This window comes from Cimex lectularius, unplaced genomic scaffold (genome assembly GCF_000648675.2).
Source record: "Cimex lectularius strain Harlan isolate CLEC.00 unplaced genomic scaffold, Clec_2.1 scaffold113, whole genome shotgun sequence".
In the NCBI taxonomy this organism is placed as follows: Eukaryota; Metazoa; Arthropoda; class Insecta; order Hemiptera; family Cimicidae; genus Cimex; species Cimex lectularius.
The window spans coordinates 185,096-199,335 of NW_019392858.1; the positions used below are offsets into that span (position 1 = coordinate 185,096).

The 14,240-nt window shown below is 30.9% G+C and overlaps 1 protein-coding gene across 2 annotated transcripts; it reads left to right on the forward strand.

The window, feature by feature from the left end:
* Positions 1 to 17: 17 nt before the first annotated feature.
* On the forward strand, positions 18 to 12,639 carry LOC106669475. Of its 2 annotated transcripts, none has more exons than XM_014398977.2 (4): positions 18 to 86; positions 5,074 to 5,185; positions 5,250 to 5,354; positions 11,917 to 12,639. In XM_014398977.2, the coding sequence occupies exons 1-4, from the start codon at positions 69 to 71 to the stop codon at positions 11,970 to 11,972; spliced, it is 291 nt and encodes a 96-aa protein (XP_014254463.1). In that variant the 5' UTR covers positions 18 to 68; the 3' UTR covers positions 11,973 to 12,639. The 2 variants fall into 2 exon arrangements, with proteins under 2 accessions (XP_014254463.1, XP_014254464.1); XM_014398978.2 differs by having other exon boundaries at positions 5,253 to 5,354; positions 11,917 to 12,633.
* The last annotated feature ends 1,601 nt before the right edge of the window (positions 12,640 to 14,240 follow it).

Sequence of the window (14,240 nt, forward strand, 5' to 3'; positions counted from 1 at the left end):
CACCATTCTTAGTAAATCAACACTACAGCTCGGAAACGACCCGTTCTCCAAAAAAACCAATTTTAAAAATGGCTCGCCTTTTCGCTGTGAGTACAGAACAATTCCAATTTTTAACAGGCCCCCCTCAAAAATTCCCCAAAAAATCAAAGAAAAACTAAAGTACATTAACTACTATCAAAAGTAAGATATGAATACATTTTAAATGTAAAATTATATATTTTTTAATTACATGCTTTTGAAATTTCATAAATTTAATCTTCTTTTCAATTTTTAATAAAAGTGCTTAAAACAATTAATGTTAGGTTTCAAATTGCTTTCAAGATATCCATTTTTTACCTTTCTGATTTAATTTTTTTAAAATATTTTTTTAAATTTTTTTGTCCTGAACTAAAGGTAAAATGTTATGCAATAAATTTTATCAAAGCTTGTAAAAAAAAAAAATTAGTGGAAGTGTTCGAAGTGTTTATGTCGGTCGTGAGGAAGATTTTAGTGCGTTCCGTCCAGAATGTTAATCTCCGGCTATTTCCCGAAAGGACCGACATCGAGGAATCAGGGTAGAACAGTTACACCACGAACTTTCAAAGCGTCCCGTGACATAAGTGGCCCCGTTGCTCTCGTGTGCTCTAACCACCGGCAATGCTGATCCGCCCGTGAAAACGCATTTCGACGTGGAAACGCAGGAACTACTTTAAAAAGGGACCGATCGGACCTCAGCGACGAGGAAGAAGGAGCGATGGCCTGAAGATCACTGCCAAGGTCCACTCGCCCAGTTTATTGCCCCGATGGTCTTCGTGCTTCGCGACCCAAGTGCATCTCAAAAGTTGACGGTGCATCAGTGATTTTCGACAAAAGAGTGAAAGTGACGATTTACAAAGAGGATTATATCGTGTTTTGTGAAAGTACTTTTTTTTATTTTATTTTTTACTATTATTAACTTCCTTTGCTGGTTGCTCTCCCTCTGAGGCAACTTCATATGGGTAATACGGGATAGTATCAATTAAAGCAGTCGGGAAAAATTATGACTTTTGTAACCAGTCACGTTTCGCCATCTCTTTCACTCATCGCCTTAATTTCTCAAACTTCCGACTCTATTGTCGCTTAATAACGTTTTGATGGGCCGGATCGGACATCGCCACGGACGGAAGGGTTGGAAAATACAGAAGATTACTGAAACTTCGACCTTTCGGAATCGATTTGTCAGGAGGTGAATTTTCTAATCGACACAAAATCTTTAAGGCCCCCAACTTAAAGTGATTGACAATTTAATAACGTTGGTTTGGTTAACAATGGAAGTTACGAATATTAATTGCAAGTATGTTAGCCAAATCTGAGCCCAGATGCTATGGAAATTATAAAAAAGGAAAACCCCATTTTCTCCAATGGTGCACCAGATGAAACACGTAATTTCTTGAAGTGATACAAAAAAATCCATCTTCAAGTGAAAAACAAACAAATTTTTGCAGATAGATTAAAATATCAACTAGTTATATAAAGCTCTAAATTTCCTCAAAAATAGTGAACAACGTAATCAAATGTAAGACGGGTCCAAAAGTTTCAAAAGATCTCCAGACAGCAAGACGATCAGCTAGACGCATCCTTTGTTAAATAGCTTTCTAGTTACATCTAGTTGAACTAACAATTATTCATTATTGTCATTTTTAATTGTATTAAATGTTAAATGTTTTGAGATTTCATTATTTTTAATTTACAAAAATGTTTAACCAGGGAAACGGTTGCTTATTCCACTCTCATTAGCTAAATCTTATATATAGCTTTCTAGCTATGTCTAGTCAAACTAACATTTATTAAATGTTTGGAGATTTCATTATTTGTACTTGTTTTTAATGTTCAAAAATGTTTAACTAGGGAAAAAAAGGTTGCTTCTTCCACTGAAACTTTAGCTATATCTTACATATCGCTGTCTAGCTATATCTAATCAGACTAACATTTATTAATTATTTTTAATTGCATTAAATATTAAATGTTTGGAGATTTCATTGTTTGTAATTGTTTTTAATGTTCAAAAATGTTTAACCATGGAAAAAAGGTTGCTTCTTCCACTGAAACTTTAGCTATTTCTTATATGTAGCTATCTATCTATATGTAATCAGACTAACATTTATTAATTATTTTTAATTGCATTAAATATTAAATGTTTGAAGATTTTAATTAATTGTATGATATTAATTGGTCAAGCGGACCACGAAACTACTGAATTTAATAAGTTTGAAATGAAGTATCCTTCACTAGAGCTCTCCATGGCCATTTCATTTGTCGCCGAGAATCAAATTGATTACACGACATTTGAAAAATGGCAAAAAGGAGGGAAAATTCTAAAGGTGTGGTTGAGATGGGAGGTTGGTGTCCGAGTGGATCGAGGTCACGATAGCTCAAGTGGTAGAGCAGCGGCGTATCAAGCCGAAGATCGTGGGTTCGAATCCCGCTCGTGCCATTGACTTTTTTTATCTCAACTAAAAACCTTAATTAATTGTTTTTAATGTTCAAAAATGTTAACTACGGAAAACAGGTTGCTTCTTCCACTGAAACTTTAGCTATTTCTTATATATAGCTATCTATCTATATCTAATCAGACTAACATTTATTAATTATTTTTAATTGCTTTAAATATTAAATGTTTGGGGATTTCATTATTTTTTCTTGTTTTTAATGTTCAAAATGTTTAGCTAGGAAAAAAGGTTGCTTCTTCCACTGAGACTTTAGCTATATCTTATATATAGCTATGTAGCTATATCTAGTCAGACTAACATTTATTAATTATTTTTAATTACATTAAATATTAAATGTTTGGAGAGTTCATTACTTGCAATTGGTTTTAATGTTCAAAAATGTTTAACAAGGGAAAACAGGTTGCTTCTTCCACTGAAACTTTAGCTATATCTAATCACATTAACATTTATTAATTAGTTTTAATTGCATTAAATGTTTAGAGATTTCATTATTTGTACTTGGCTTTAATGTTCAAAAATGTTTAACAAGGGTTGCTTCTTCCACTATCATTAGCTGTATCTTACATATTGCTTTCTAGCTATGTCTAGTCAAACTAACATTTTTTATTTTTTATTGCATCAAATGTTAAATGTTTGGAAATATCTTTTTTTGTAATTGTTTTTAATGTACAAAACTGTTGAACGAGGAAAAATACGTTGGTTCTTTTACTTAATCATTTGGATTTCTTACACGATTTTGATAAATTAGTACTTGACTTACGAATTGAACATATAAATTGCAATTAATGGGCTTTATTATTCTGCTATAGATACTAATCTTGGCCCGGCTAGTCTTGCTGTTTACGTACTTTGCTTGAAAATGTGTTAAAACCAACGTTTTCCCCCTAATACACATACTATCAAAATACAAATATATTATTGATAGACAAAAATGATAATAAGATTATAATATTTGGTCCCCTTCATTTTTTTATTGTTAATTTAAGAAATTATTTAACAATATTGTGTTAGGATACGTTTTAGGTCTAATTTGAGAAAGGTAGTAGTAAGTATGGCCATGGATCAGATGTTTAATTCTTTGGTATTTCTTGTGCCGCTATTTAACTTGATTGTTGAAAGCTGATTATGAAATCTGACATAATTTATAAAAATTATCTTTAAACCGTGAAATTTTTTATTAAAGGACTTCCTATTTCTGGTATGCACTCGGGTGTGCTCAATCCTACTGATTACGCGTGTGGCTTGAAAATGTGTTAAAATCGACTTTTTCCCCAAAAACCAGATTATCAAAATTCAAATAAATTACTGCGGTCTAAAAAATATGTATTAAAATTTAGTACTTATATTTTTTGGTACCGTTCAATATTTTGTACTTTTAATATAATTAATTGTATGAATCGAAAGTATAATTCTTCTGTTAAAGATTTATGGGAGTCAGGGAGTTTTCTTGTCACTGGTGCTTTTTGGATCCGCCTAGTTTCGTTATTTTTATTTCATTCATTGTTCCACATCATGTTTGTTTTTAAGCAAATCTTTATAGAATCTTATTTCCTTTCTATCGACTCTCATAATCTTAGATCTACAATAACCGACTTCGTAAACGCTCGTAATTTTAAAACCGATTCAGCGACAAATAAAAGCCCGTTTTAAGTTGCGTCATCGAAAGGGAAGTAGGCAGTTTTTGAAAGCGCCGGACCACAGACCGCAAAGCACACTCGAAAATGCTTAGCCCCCTCCGGTCACAATAATCCGAAAAAGATTTGCGATGAATTTTTCACGCAATACTCGCACTTCCTCCAGTGGAGAAACGCGATTGGGAAACAGCTAAATCCCGACGAAGGACTGCCTGGCCGGCTACTATCATTGTCCAGTTTCGTAAATGCAAAAACCTCAATATTTACCTTGGAATCCTGTCTGTTTGGAATTACATAGCCTATCTTATTTCCATCATTAAAAAAACTATTGCTCAAAACGGCGATTGTCAATGATAAAATTGCACCCCAGTATATGATCACTTTTGATAATCGCTGTAAAACCCGTACGAACCAGTTTGTGTCAACAGATGACAGATAAAACCACCACAAGCCTTTTAAAATATGATAAAATTGGACGAACAGTGAACTTCTGAAGTCATATTATCAGAATTTTTATGTAATTGTGAAAATAATCAACAGTATCAGAACGATGTAGGACAAGTTCATGAACTTTCAGGTGAATAGAATTTTTTTTTCTTTTCTTCAATCAATCGTACATCCTGTTATTAACAATCTAGTTCATTGCAAACTTTGATTTATTCATCTAGGAAGTGAAATAATACGGTGTAGGACGAAAAATTGGCTAATTGAATTGTTCTGCTTATTTTTTGTTTTGTTTTACTGATAATCCTGTTGTAATTCCACAATAAAATTAGCTAACAGCCTGTAGATTCGAGTTGTAAGAATTAGTTGGCGGGCTGTAAATAATGTGAAAGGCCCGACATAATAGACCAGAAGTCGTTAACGTACTCAAAGTTTAGAAAAGTGAACGTGTAGATGAGATAAGGTTTTAATTTGAAAACCGTCTCCAGGGAAAGTCTCTGCGGGCTTTATCTTCTGTCCTTTTCCAGGTTGTCGCCTGCTTTTCCGTCCTCGTCGCTTTAGTCGTAGCGCAGGACTTTGACTTTTTCGGCGGTTACCAGTCGTTCAACGCCGCCCCCAGGGACCCGAGGCAAAACAGAGGTAATTCACGTCGGTTTTTGATTTTTTTCCTTGTTCTCATAATCTTTTTTTTCTGTTTTGCAAGTAGGACCTGTGACTTTCCCCAGCGGGGCACCCGCATCTCTTGAAACGAGCGGCGTCCGTGTCGGAGCTTCTGGATACGGATTCGTCCCCCCAGGCGCACGTGGAGGTAATTAAAAATAACAACTAATAACACATTTTTTCGTTTTTATATAACAGCAGAAGTTCAGTGGGGCTTGTAATAAAGAAAAGTCTTCCAGGCACGAAATCTAAACTCTTAACTTGCATTTGCCCTAGGTTGCCCTGTTATGATTATGTGACAATTATGATTCTTATAAACTTTTTTTCTTAGATTAAAGAGGCCTAAGAAATAATGTAATAATTAGCTTGACATTATTAATATTGCGTTTAATTTTTAAACATCAAGTTTTCTGTAATTAATATCGATTTTTCTGAAATATCACTTTTATGATTATTTTACAGTGTACAAAACAAACGCACAACTTGTTTTTTGTTTTTTTCTAGTTTCGTTTAGGTGTTTACGAAATGTTGACTGATTTTTCTTTTCTGCTAGAAATACCTTACAATAAAAGATAAATAAATTATTTGAAAAAAAGTTGACACCATTAAATATCAATTTTAGCTAAGAAAAAAACCCATTGATGAATTAAGACTGTAAGTTCGGTCAAAAATAAAATCAATCCAGGCAAATCATTAAATTATCAATCACCCCTTTTGAATTGTATACGTTTGTTTATTTTTAAGTTATATATCGGACAAAATAGTTTTAAAACTATGTCTTAGAACATAGAAACAGTTTATTCGTCATTTCATTAATAATTTAAAGAAATGTTCTTTATACAATTTCTACGCATAAATGATTTTTTAAACCCCTTTTAATAATAATTAATGAATGTAACGTATGTAAATTGATGTTTTAAAAAAAACAGATCATAAATACATACAAATAAAAGACTAATATATAAACATATTTCAAGTTATCTTAAGGTTTAAAAACTTTATTACGTCGGGGGCTTAGAAAAATGGTTAATACTTTATTGCAATTGTTAAAACACTTAAAATTAGTACTCATCTTGGTAATTGTAAAACATATCAAAGGAAAAGGAAAGAAAGGGTCAGTATGAAAGTGCTGAATATAATAGTATAATAGTAATATAATAGTAGTAGTCGTTGAAATAAAATCAACGGCAGTAAATTTTGGAATGTCGATAGTAAGTGGTCATGGTCGATCGAGTCTTTTTGGCCAAGTGTGATCTTCACTGACATAATTTCTCTCGGCTCAAAAACAAAACAAAAACATGATGTTAGGAATATTTATTCTAAAGCGTAAATATATGTATGAAGTAGTCATTATTTATCACTAGGAAAACATGTTAAAAAGTAGGTCAATTAATAATTTTTGGGAAAAACTTGTCTTACATCGGTTAGATTTACGTAATTTATAATTTTTTTTTTAAATTATAAAAGATTTATTTCATATTTGTATATATAATATTTAATAATATTTGCACATTTGGTGACTGGATAATTTGCATTGATTTGACAAATATTATAATCAAAAAAATTTGTAAGAATGTTTATAATATAGAGTTTTACCAATATTTCATACAGCACTTAATCTTTCTATGGAGAAAATTTGTTTTCTAAAAAATAAATTATTTATATGATATATTTCTTAGTCAAATATGAAAATTAGATGATACTTTTATCGCGGTCGAAATATTTGTTTTTAATCTTTCCAGTTTAGTTGTTTTGGAAGGTTTAAAGATTTCAGTGTGTCACGGTCATAATTAGCGAGATTATCGCTGAAATCTCATTAACGGGGATTCACCCGTGGTTTTCCAATTTTCCTACCAAACAGGATTTAAAGTCATCTTTTTGAAACCAATTGTAATCTTAAAAAAAATATGTACGAATAACACGTTTTTTTGGTATTATCATTTAAAAACGGCACGAGACAATACGGAGAATTTTATGGTCGAGAGGCCTCGGTTTATATATTAATAAGCTATGTTTAGTGGTCAGGTATTTATTACGAAACTATTTCGGTTTACATCGCCTTGAATTGCCCAGAGATTGTCTTGTCCTTAGTTGAGAGACCGCTCCAATGATTGGGAAGAAATTCCTTACTCGTGCTGCGATCCCGAAGGGTTTCCAGCCAAACCCCTAAATAACTTGTTAATCCACATTTAAGAATTAAAAAAAATGAAATATTATTAACAATTAACCTCTTAAAATTATATGTAATCATTTAAATTTAAAGCAGCATAAAAAAATTCTCCGTCTGATTTTCTTCACAGAGATTTTGAAATATGGAGCACTCGTAAGAAGCCTTGAAAAATTATTTTCCCGTTTATTTGGAAAGTCATTTGTAAAAATATCAAGCAGAAATGGTGATTATATAACAATTTATAAGATTGGGAAATACTTTATTTTTTACTCATTCCTAACAGATGAATTTCCGAAAAGCCCCTCACTATATTTCATTTAGCAACCGATGATCAATTTTAATAATGGGTCTAGGTTTGGTAAACAAAAGTTTACAAAAATACTTCCACTGCAACTGTAAAGTACTAAGGTTCGTCTTATTTAAATGGTTTATTAACTTTTTCCTTCGGTTGAACAATTTCAGCAATGGTTAAAACAATTATTGAACGTAGATATATTTGTTACTAATTTCAATAACAAAAATCATGATATACTAATTTTATTTTTTGTTATTTAAATCATTATTTTGATTCTTATTTGTAGATGCAGGGCCTTTCCTAGACGATTTTTGATTAATTTATAAATAATTCTTTTGAAATTTATAGTATCAAGGTCGATCAATATAACTCAAGAATTTGCCCAGTTACCATAGCCTTTTTCAGGTCCATAGCCATCAACAGGCCAGTTGCGCCTGTTGATTTTTTTCCTCAATGGGCTGTTTTAGCAGTCTTTTTGCATGCATCATGCCTGGTTTACTCTCCCAGTATTTGTTGTGTTAGTCACCCAAGATCCAATTCTTTTCTATTGTGGTTTATTTTATGCCACAAGACTGATTTGTGATTATGTGTTGTTCTGAGGCTTCCTATGTAGCAAATATTTTAGCCTCATTACCTGAAAACCCCTCGTGAACTGGAATCCCATCTTAACGGCTATTTGTAGGTCACAGTTTTTTGAAGGCATTTAGGTTTTTTTGAGTTCATCTCGTAGGCTTGAAGTGCTTTTTTTAGAGTTGCCTGACTATCTGACAGTTGTACCCTTGAGAGGTTTGTTATTTATTTCGTGTGCGCGTTTTATATGAGCAGTTCGGTTTGAAAGATGGTTGTGGTAGGGCAGAGGGCAATTTAAACCATTGTAAAAACAGTCATTATTTCAATAACGCAGTTTTGTGGTCTAGTTGTCCACTGAGGATCGTAAAAATGCTCCTTTTCCAGTTTGATCAGAAATTTGCTTTTAATTACAATATCGATCCAACAGAGTTGAGCCTGCCGAACAGATTTATTTTTAAATCATTTGGTTTTTTTGTGTGTTAAATTGAACCGACCACAACAATGTTTTTTGTGGTTCTTAATTTATTTCCCGCCCGAGGTCGTGTCCAAGCAATCGTAAAATTTTGTCCAATGTGCTTAAACAAGTCAACAATCCATAAAATAAATAAAACAAAAAAACAACAAACCCACAATTTAGATTTTTAAATAAAAACTTAAAACCAACCAATATTTTGTAATTATATTTATAATCTGCATACATTTTCGTGCTCTCTAATTAAACCGGAGAAATTGCTTTATTTATTTTTTTAAATATTGAATATTTGAAATTTAACCAATTGAATGAATGGTGGTGAAATGTTGATATCAAACAAACTTTTGTTGAGTACGCTGAAATATTTCCAGTTTTTAGAAAGAAATGCGTAAAATAAGATTGTTAAAATGCTTAAATGAACAAATATATATTATACTCTCATAAAAATGTAATGTATAATATTAATTCTACATTCAATTAATTAAGGTTTTTAGTTGAGATAAAAAGTCAGTGTCACGAGCGGGATTCGAACCCAAGACCTTCGGCTTGATACGCCGCCGGGAATTAATTCTAGATTAAAAAAATTAGGTGTAATGTGAATTTGAAAGAAAGAAAAGCCTCCAAATTCTTCGTCAAACATTCGAGATATATCTTCTTCATCAGGACTTTGAAATTATTTCTAATGATTTTCTTAGTCAACAAAAATAAATATTTTCTTTTATTATTTGAAATTATGACTTCAACCATAATCAATTTATGGTTTTTTTTAACTTAGTGGGCGAGATGTACCATCGTTCCATTTTTACAATTTCGATCAAGTAAATAATTTGAAATAGTTGCGAAGTCCTAGTGAAGGTGTTATATATTTCTAGAAAGCTTGAGGAAGGAACTGAATATTCTTCTTTATTTCCAATTTGCCATATCCCTGATAGTATATATAAAATTATAATATTAAGGTTAATATCAATCAATCAAAATATTATATTAAATCTACTATTTAAGTATAATAACGTATTATTTTTTGCACTACATAACATGTACATTTTTATTACCTTTACTTTTTGAAACATTTTTGGAGATTTTATTTACAAGTTAACGTAAATTTGCGATTAAAGTTTACTTAAATATAATGAGTAAAAAGATAGAAAGGTATATTGATTAAATATGGGGAAAATTATTTATTTATTAAACCTCAGTTACGAAGGAATTAAAAAATACACTGAGAAAAAAATCGTCCTATTTTCTAAGTTATTTATCTGTCGGAAAACCATAATGAATTAATCATTTCAAAATAAAGTAAAAAAAGAAATTACTCTAACAAAATCCAACAAGTTTAATTGTAACTATGTAGAAAGTATTGATGTTAATGCGGTTTATTAACAATTTATTTTTAAAATATCAACTCAGTGCGTTCGCATAATTTTCAAAACAGCACACACACATACAAAAAATGGCCAATATATGACCAAAATATTTATGCAAAAAATTGTATCATAATACTATCAAAATATTTTATTTCATAGTATATATTAGGATACAACAAACATTCAAATTTGTATTTAATGATTTAGTTGAAAAGAAATGTAAATTGATTATACATTGATTATTCAGAAATCGTGAGATGCGGTCTGGTGTGATGTAGGTTTTCAGAAAACCATTTTCTTTATCGTGCCAATGTTTCGATCTTTATTGAGATCATCTTCAGAGCTAGGGATTTACATTGTTTAAATTTAACAAATACATGTAGGATGTGGAAAAAAGAGAATTTATACAATGTAAAAAATATTTTTTATATTCAAAGTACTACTACTGATTATACATTATTATTTATTTAATTATTTTTAAGGTAAACGCCGTTTAAACCGCAGTTCACCCTCGTGTAGTTGTTAAGGACAACCCACAAAAACGAAAACGAGTCCGGTTTAGAATTTTCTTTTTCCAATTATTTGCAATTCTGTCGAAAATCACTCGTAGCTAATAGTTTCGATTATTTCGTTCAAATTAATTTTAAACTGAGGCTGGAAGAATGGATTCGTTCAGAATATAATCTCAAGTATATATATGCATTGATTCAGAAGAGATGTAACTTATGTAATTTATTATTTTTAAATGTGTGGTGATTAGTGACCGATAATCGATAATTATTCAGAAATCGTGAGATGCGGTCTGGTGTGATGCAAATACATTTAGGATGTGAAAAAGTGAATTTATTTTGCATTGTATAAATTCACTTTTCCAAAATAAATTCACTTTTTCACATCCTACATGTATTTGTTAAATGTAAAAAATGTTTGTAAATCCCAGGCCCTGAAGATGATCTCAATAAAGATCGAAACGTTGGCACGATAAAGAAAATGTTTTTCTGAAACCTACATCACACCAGACCGCATCTCACGATTTCTGAATAATTATTTTTAAGATAAATATAACGCGTTGTTAAAGGGACGCAGAAGAGTCGTGCTTGTACTTTGATTTTTCAACAGATTTTTAAATATTAATAAATATTATCCATTTTTTCTCGGCCAAATCGATTAAAAATAAAGGAAATTGGAATGGCTACGCAACTTTCTTTTTCGTTGCATTTGCGTTTCAAATCCTAGATTCAAAAGGCATGACGGCGGATCCCGTGTGTGTTAACCCCTCGGAAAAGGAAAGTGAATTACTCGAGCCGTAGACTCTTAAGGACGTCGTTTTAACCTCGAGTTTTCCGTTTCGTGAAATTTCCCAAAACCGATTTTCTGAACGGACGACCGGCGGAATAATGAATATTAACAGTGCTTAACACTCGAATGGAGACGGACCTTGGAGGGAGAAAAAATCGGCTGGCTCTCCCTTCGCCTAACTTCCTTTACGCTTAATGGACCCTCGCCAACTCCATCCGTCAGTCAAATTCCAGAAATTGACTTATCTAATAGACTCGAACCCAATTGTGTTGTCTTCAATAACCATTAGAATTCCAACTATGCAGGAACTTTGATTAGCAAGTTGGGTATTGGTTAAAACGGGTTTAATTAGATTATATTAAATGGATGCTTTCAGATTATTAATACTACCCTCACTAAGCTTCTATATTCTACTCTAATTTAAAATAATATTTATTTCAAAATAAATCGTAATTTTTTCCTTTTTGTACAGTTTCCTTGTAAGAAACTGATCTTATTTTATTGGACAGATTTGATAATGAATAATTATGTGCTTTTTAGGTATCGGCCCACACGGAGCAGGACCCAATGTTTTCAGCGGCTTCCACTTCTGGTAGATCATCATTTCGCAAATGTCTGTGATGCCATTTCAATCACATCTCATCTCTACCTCCCTCTTGTTTCATCGACCGCATCTACAACAACATTTTACTATAAACTGTCCAGCTTGCTTGACATTTAGTTTGACTAGGCTTTCAAGAAAAAAAAAGAAAAAAAGAAAAAAATTGTATGTACGAAACTTGAGTGAGGCGGCACGATACTGTTTGTTCCCATGAAGAATGAAGCGTGATTTTTGCTTCAGCTTATGTTGAGCTGACTAGTCATATTTATAAAAAAAAAACGTGTTCCATGTATATGAATAGCCATTCCAGTATTCACTCAAAACATTTTGAAATTATTTATTCAAAATTTCTTTTTGTCGCGTTTAATTTCTTTTCTCAACTTTTGTTGTAACTTATTTATCTAATTGTAATTTATTTACTGCATGTGTTTAAATGTGAAGAATGTGGAAATTCCACTCAATGGAATTGTAATTTGTCTTTTGTGCTCAAATGTTTGAACTAATTGTTTTAATGTTATTCATAAAATTGTAAAAATAACTTGTTTTCAGAATCTAGTCTGAAGAAATCAAGTTAAAAATAAAAATTACATATATAAAAAAATTGCTTAATTTTTATTCATACAAACCTGTATTGCCATTATTGGGGGGAAAGTTCAAGTACGAGGATCAAACAAAAAAAACCTAGGTTCAGATAAACAATAATAAATTCACAAAGCGTATTTTTTTATTGTTTCAAAAAAGAAATTGTTCACTGCTTGCCTTTTGTTTCAATAATTGTTTTTACAACTTCAAGAAGGCCAACATTATGCAACTCATTAAGCAAAAAGATTTTTTCCAAAACAAAATCACAATTGCTCCCTTTATTTAAAACTATTAAATATAGTATTAGTAACTTTTATAGTACATAAAAATATAATATTAATAATTTAACCGATTGCAATTTACAGTTACACATTGTTTTTTTAACTTTTTTTATAGCACAATACTTACACATATTTTTTATGACGATTGATTAACATTATATATGGTGTATTCAGATCAACAATAAATCAACAAGCTAATCCAGAAAGTCACATAGATCAAACCTTCGTTAACAACTTAACATTAACATTTCCAACAAGAGACAAGACACATTGTAAACTATTAAAAATCCTATAGGTACAAACAAAATGTGATAACTTTTTAATGGTTATAGCACATTCATTTAACATCAAATTAGGCCTATTTGGATATTAGACAATGTCACAAACAGTGTCTTTGTAACATTTTACTGCACACAATAATTATGAAACACTACAAGTATAACATCTATCAAATTTAGTTTGCAGCTATGATTTTCTTGTCTAAAACGAGCTAACAAACCCTGTACTATAAATAGACCACTTTTTTCTCACAATACTGTTCTGTCTGTTCAAGATTAAAATTAAAAATTCAATGAAAATATAAAATTTTAAAAAATCTAAGACATTTATTGTAATGTATATAACAAGCTGTTTAATGTTTTTTAATTTATAAACACCACATAAATACTAATTTAAGCTTTGCAATTTACATTACATCAATTAGCAAACTTAAAATTTCCAATTTATTGGTGTCATTTTTCTTTTAAAGCTCATTGTTAGATGTAAAACAATTATTGATTTTTGTCCAAAAATAGCAGTAAATTGTCCAAAATACAGCAAATTTTTTTTCCTGATAGAATTATCCTGACAATGCACCATTGATATTTTGTGAATAGCAATGCCTACAGTAATTATGTTCTAAACAAGCACCAATACTACACAATTGGTTTTATGGACAATTTTTTTGTAAAGCAGCTACAAGTACTCCCAGGTGGAGATGATTTTATAAATTCAACTTATCCTCTATGTTTTTATTTATTCAGAACTACATTGGAAACCAAAATGTAAAGAGTATGATAAAATGTATTCAGCTATGTCATACCATAATAAAAACATCATTTTAAAAGTCAAAATAAAAGAGAATGTAATAAATTGTTAAGTTTGTAGTAAAGTTTAAAAATTATTTGCAAAAAAATTATGTTATATGATAAATAATAATCACTTAGAATTTCTTGGACGTACCACTTTACCATTAATATTGATTTAGAATGAAATATGGGTTGTAGAAGAAGAAGAACAGAAAAAAAAATGTCCAAGCATTTCTGCATAACTTCAACATAACTTCAATAATACTGGTCTGTACTAGTTTGATTAAAAACACCCTATTAAAATCTCGCCACCACTACAAAGCACAGAAATAC

Bases quoted from the DNA above. Each gene is read 5' to 3' on its own strand.
- LOC106669475 (XM_014398977.2), top strand. The intron at 5,186-5,249 runs GTAATTCACGTC...CTGTTTTGCAAG, and splicing joins GGACCCGAGGCAAAACAGAG to TAGGACCTGTGACTTTCCCC. The intron at 5,355-11,916 runs GTAATTAAAAAT...TGTGCTTTTTAG, and splicing joins CCCCCCAGGCGCACGTGGAG to GTATCGGCCCACACGGAGCA.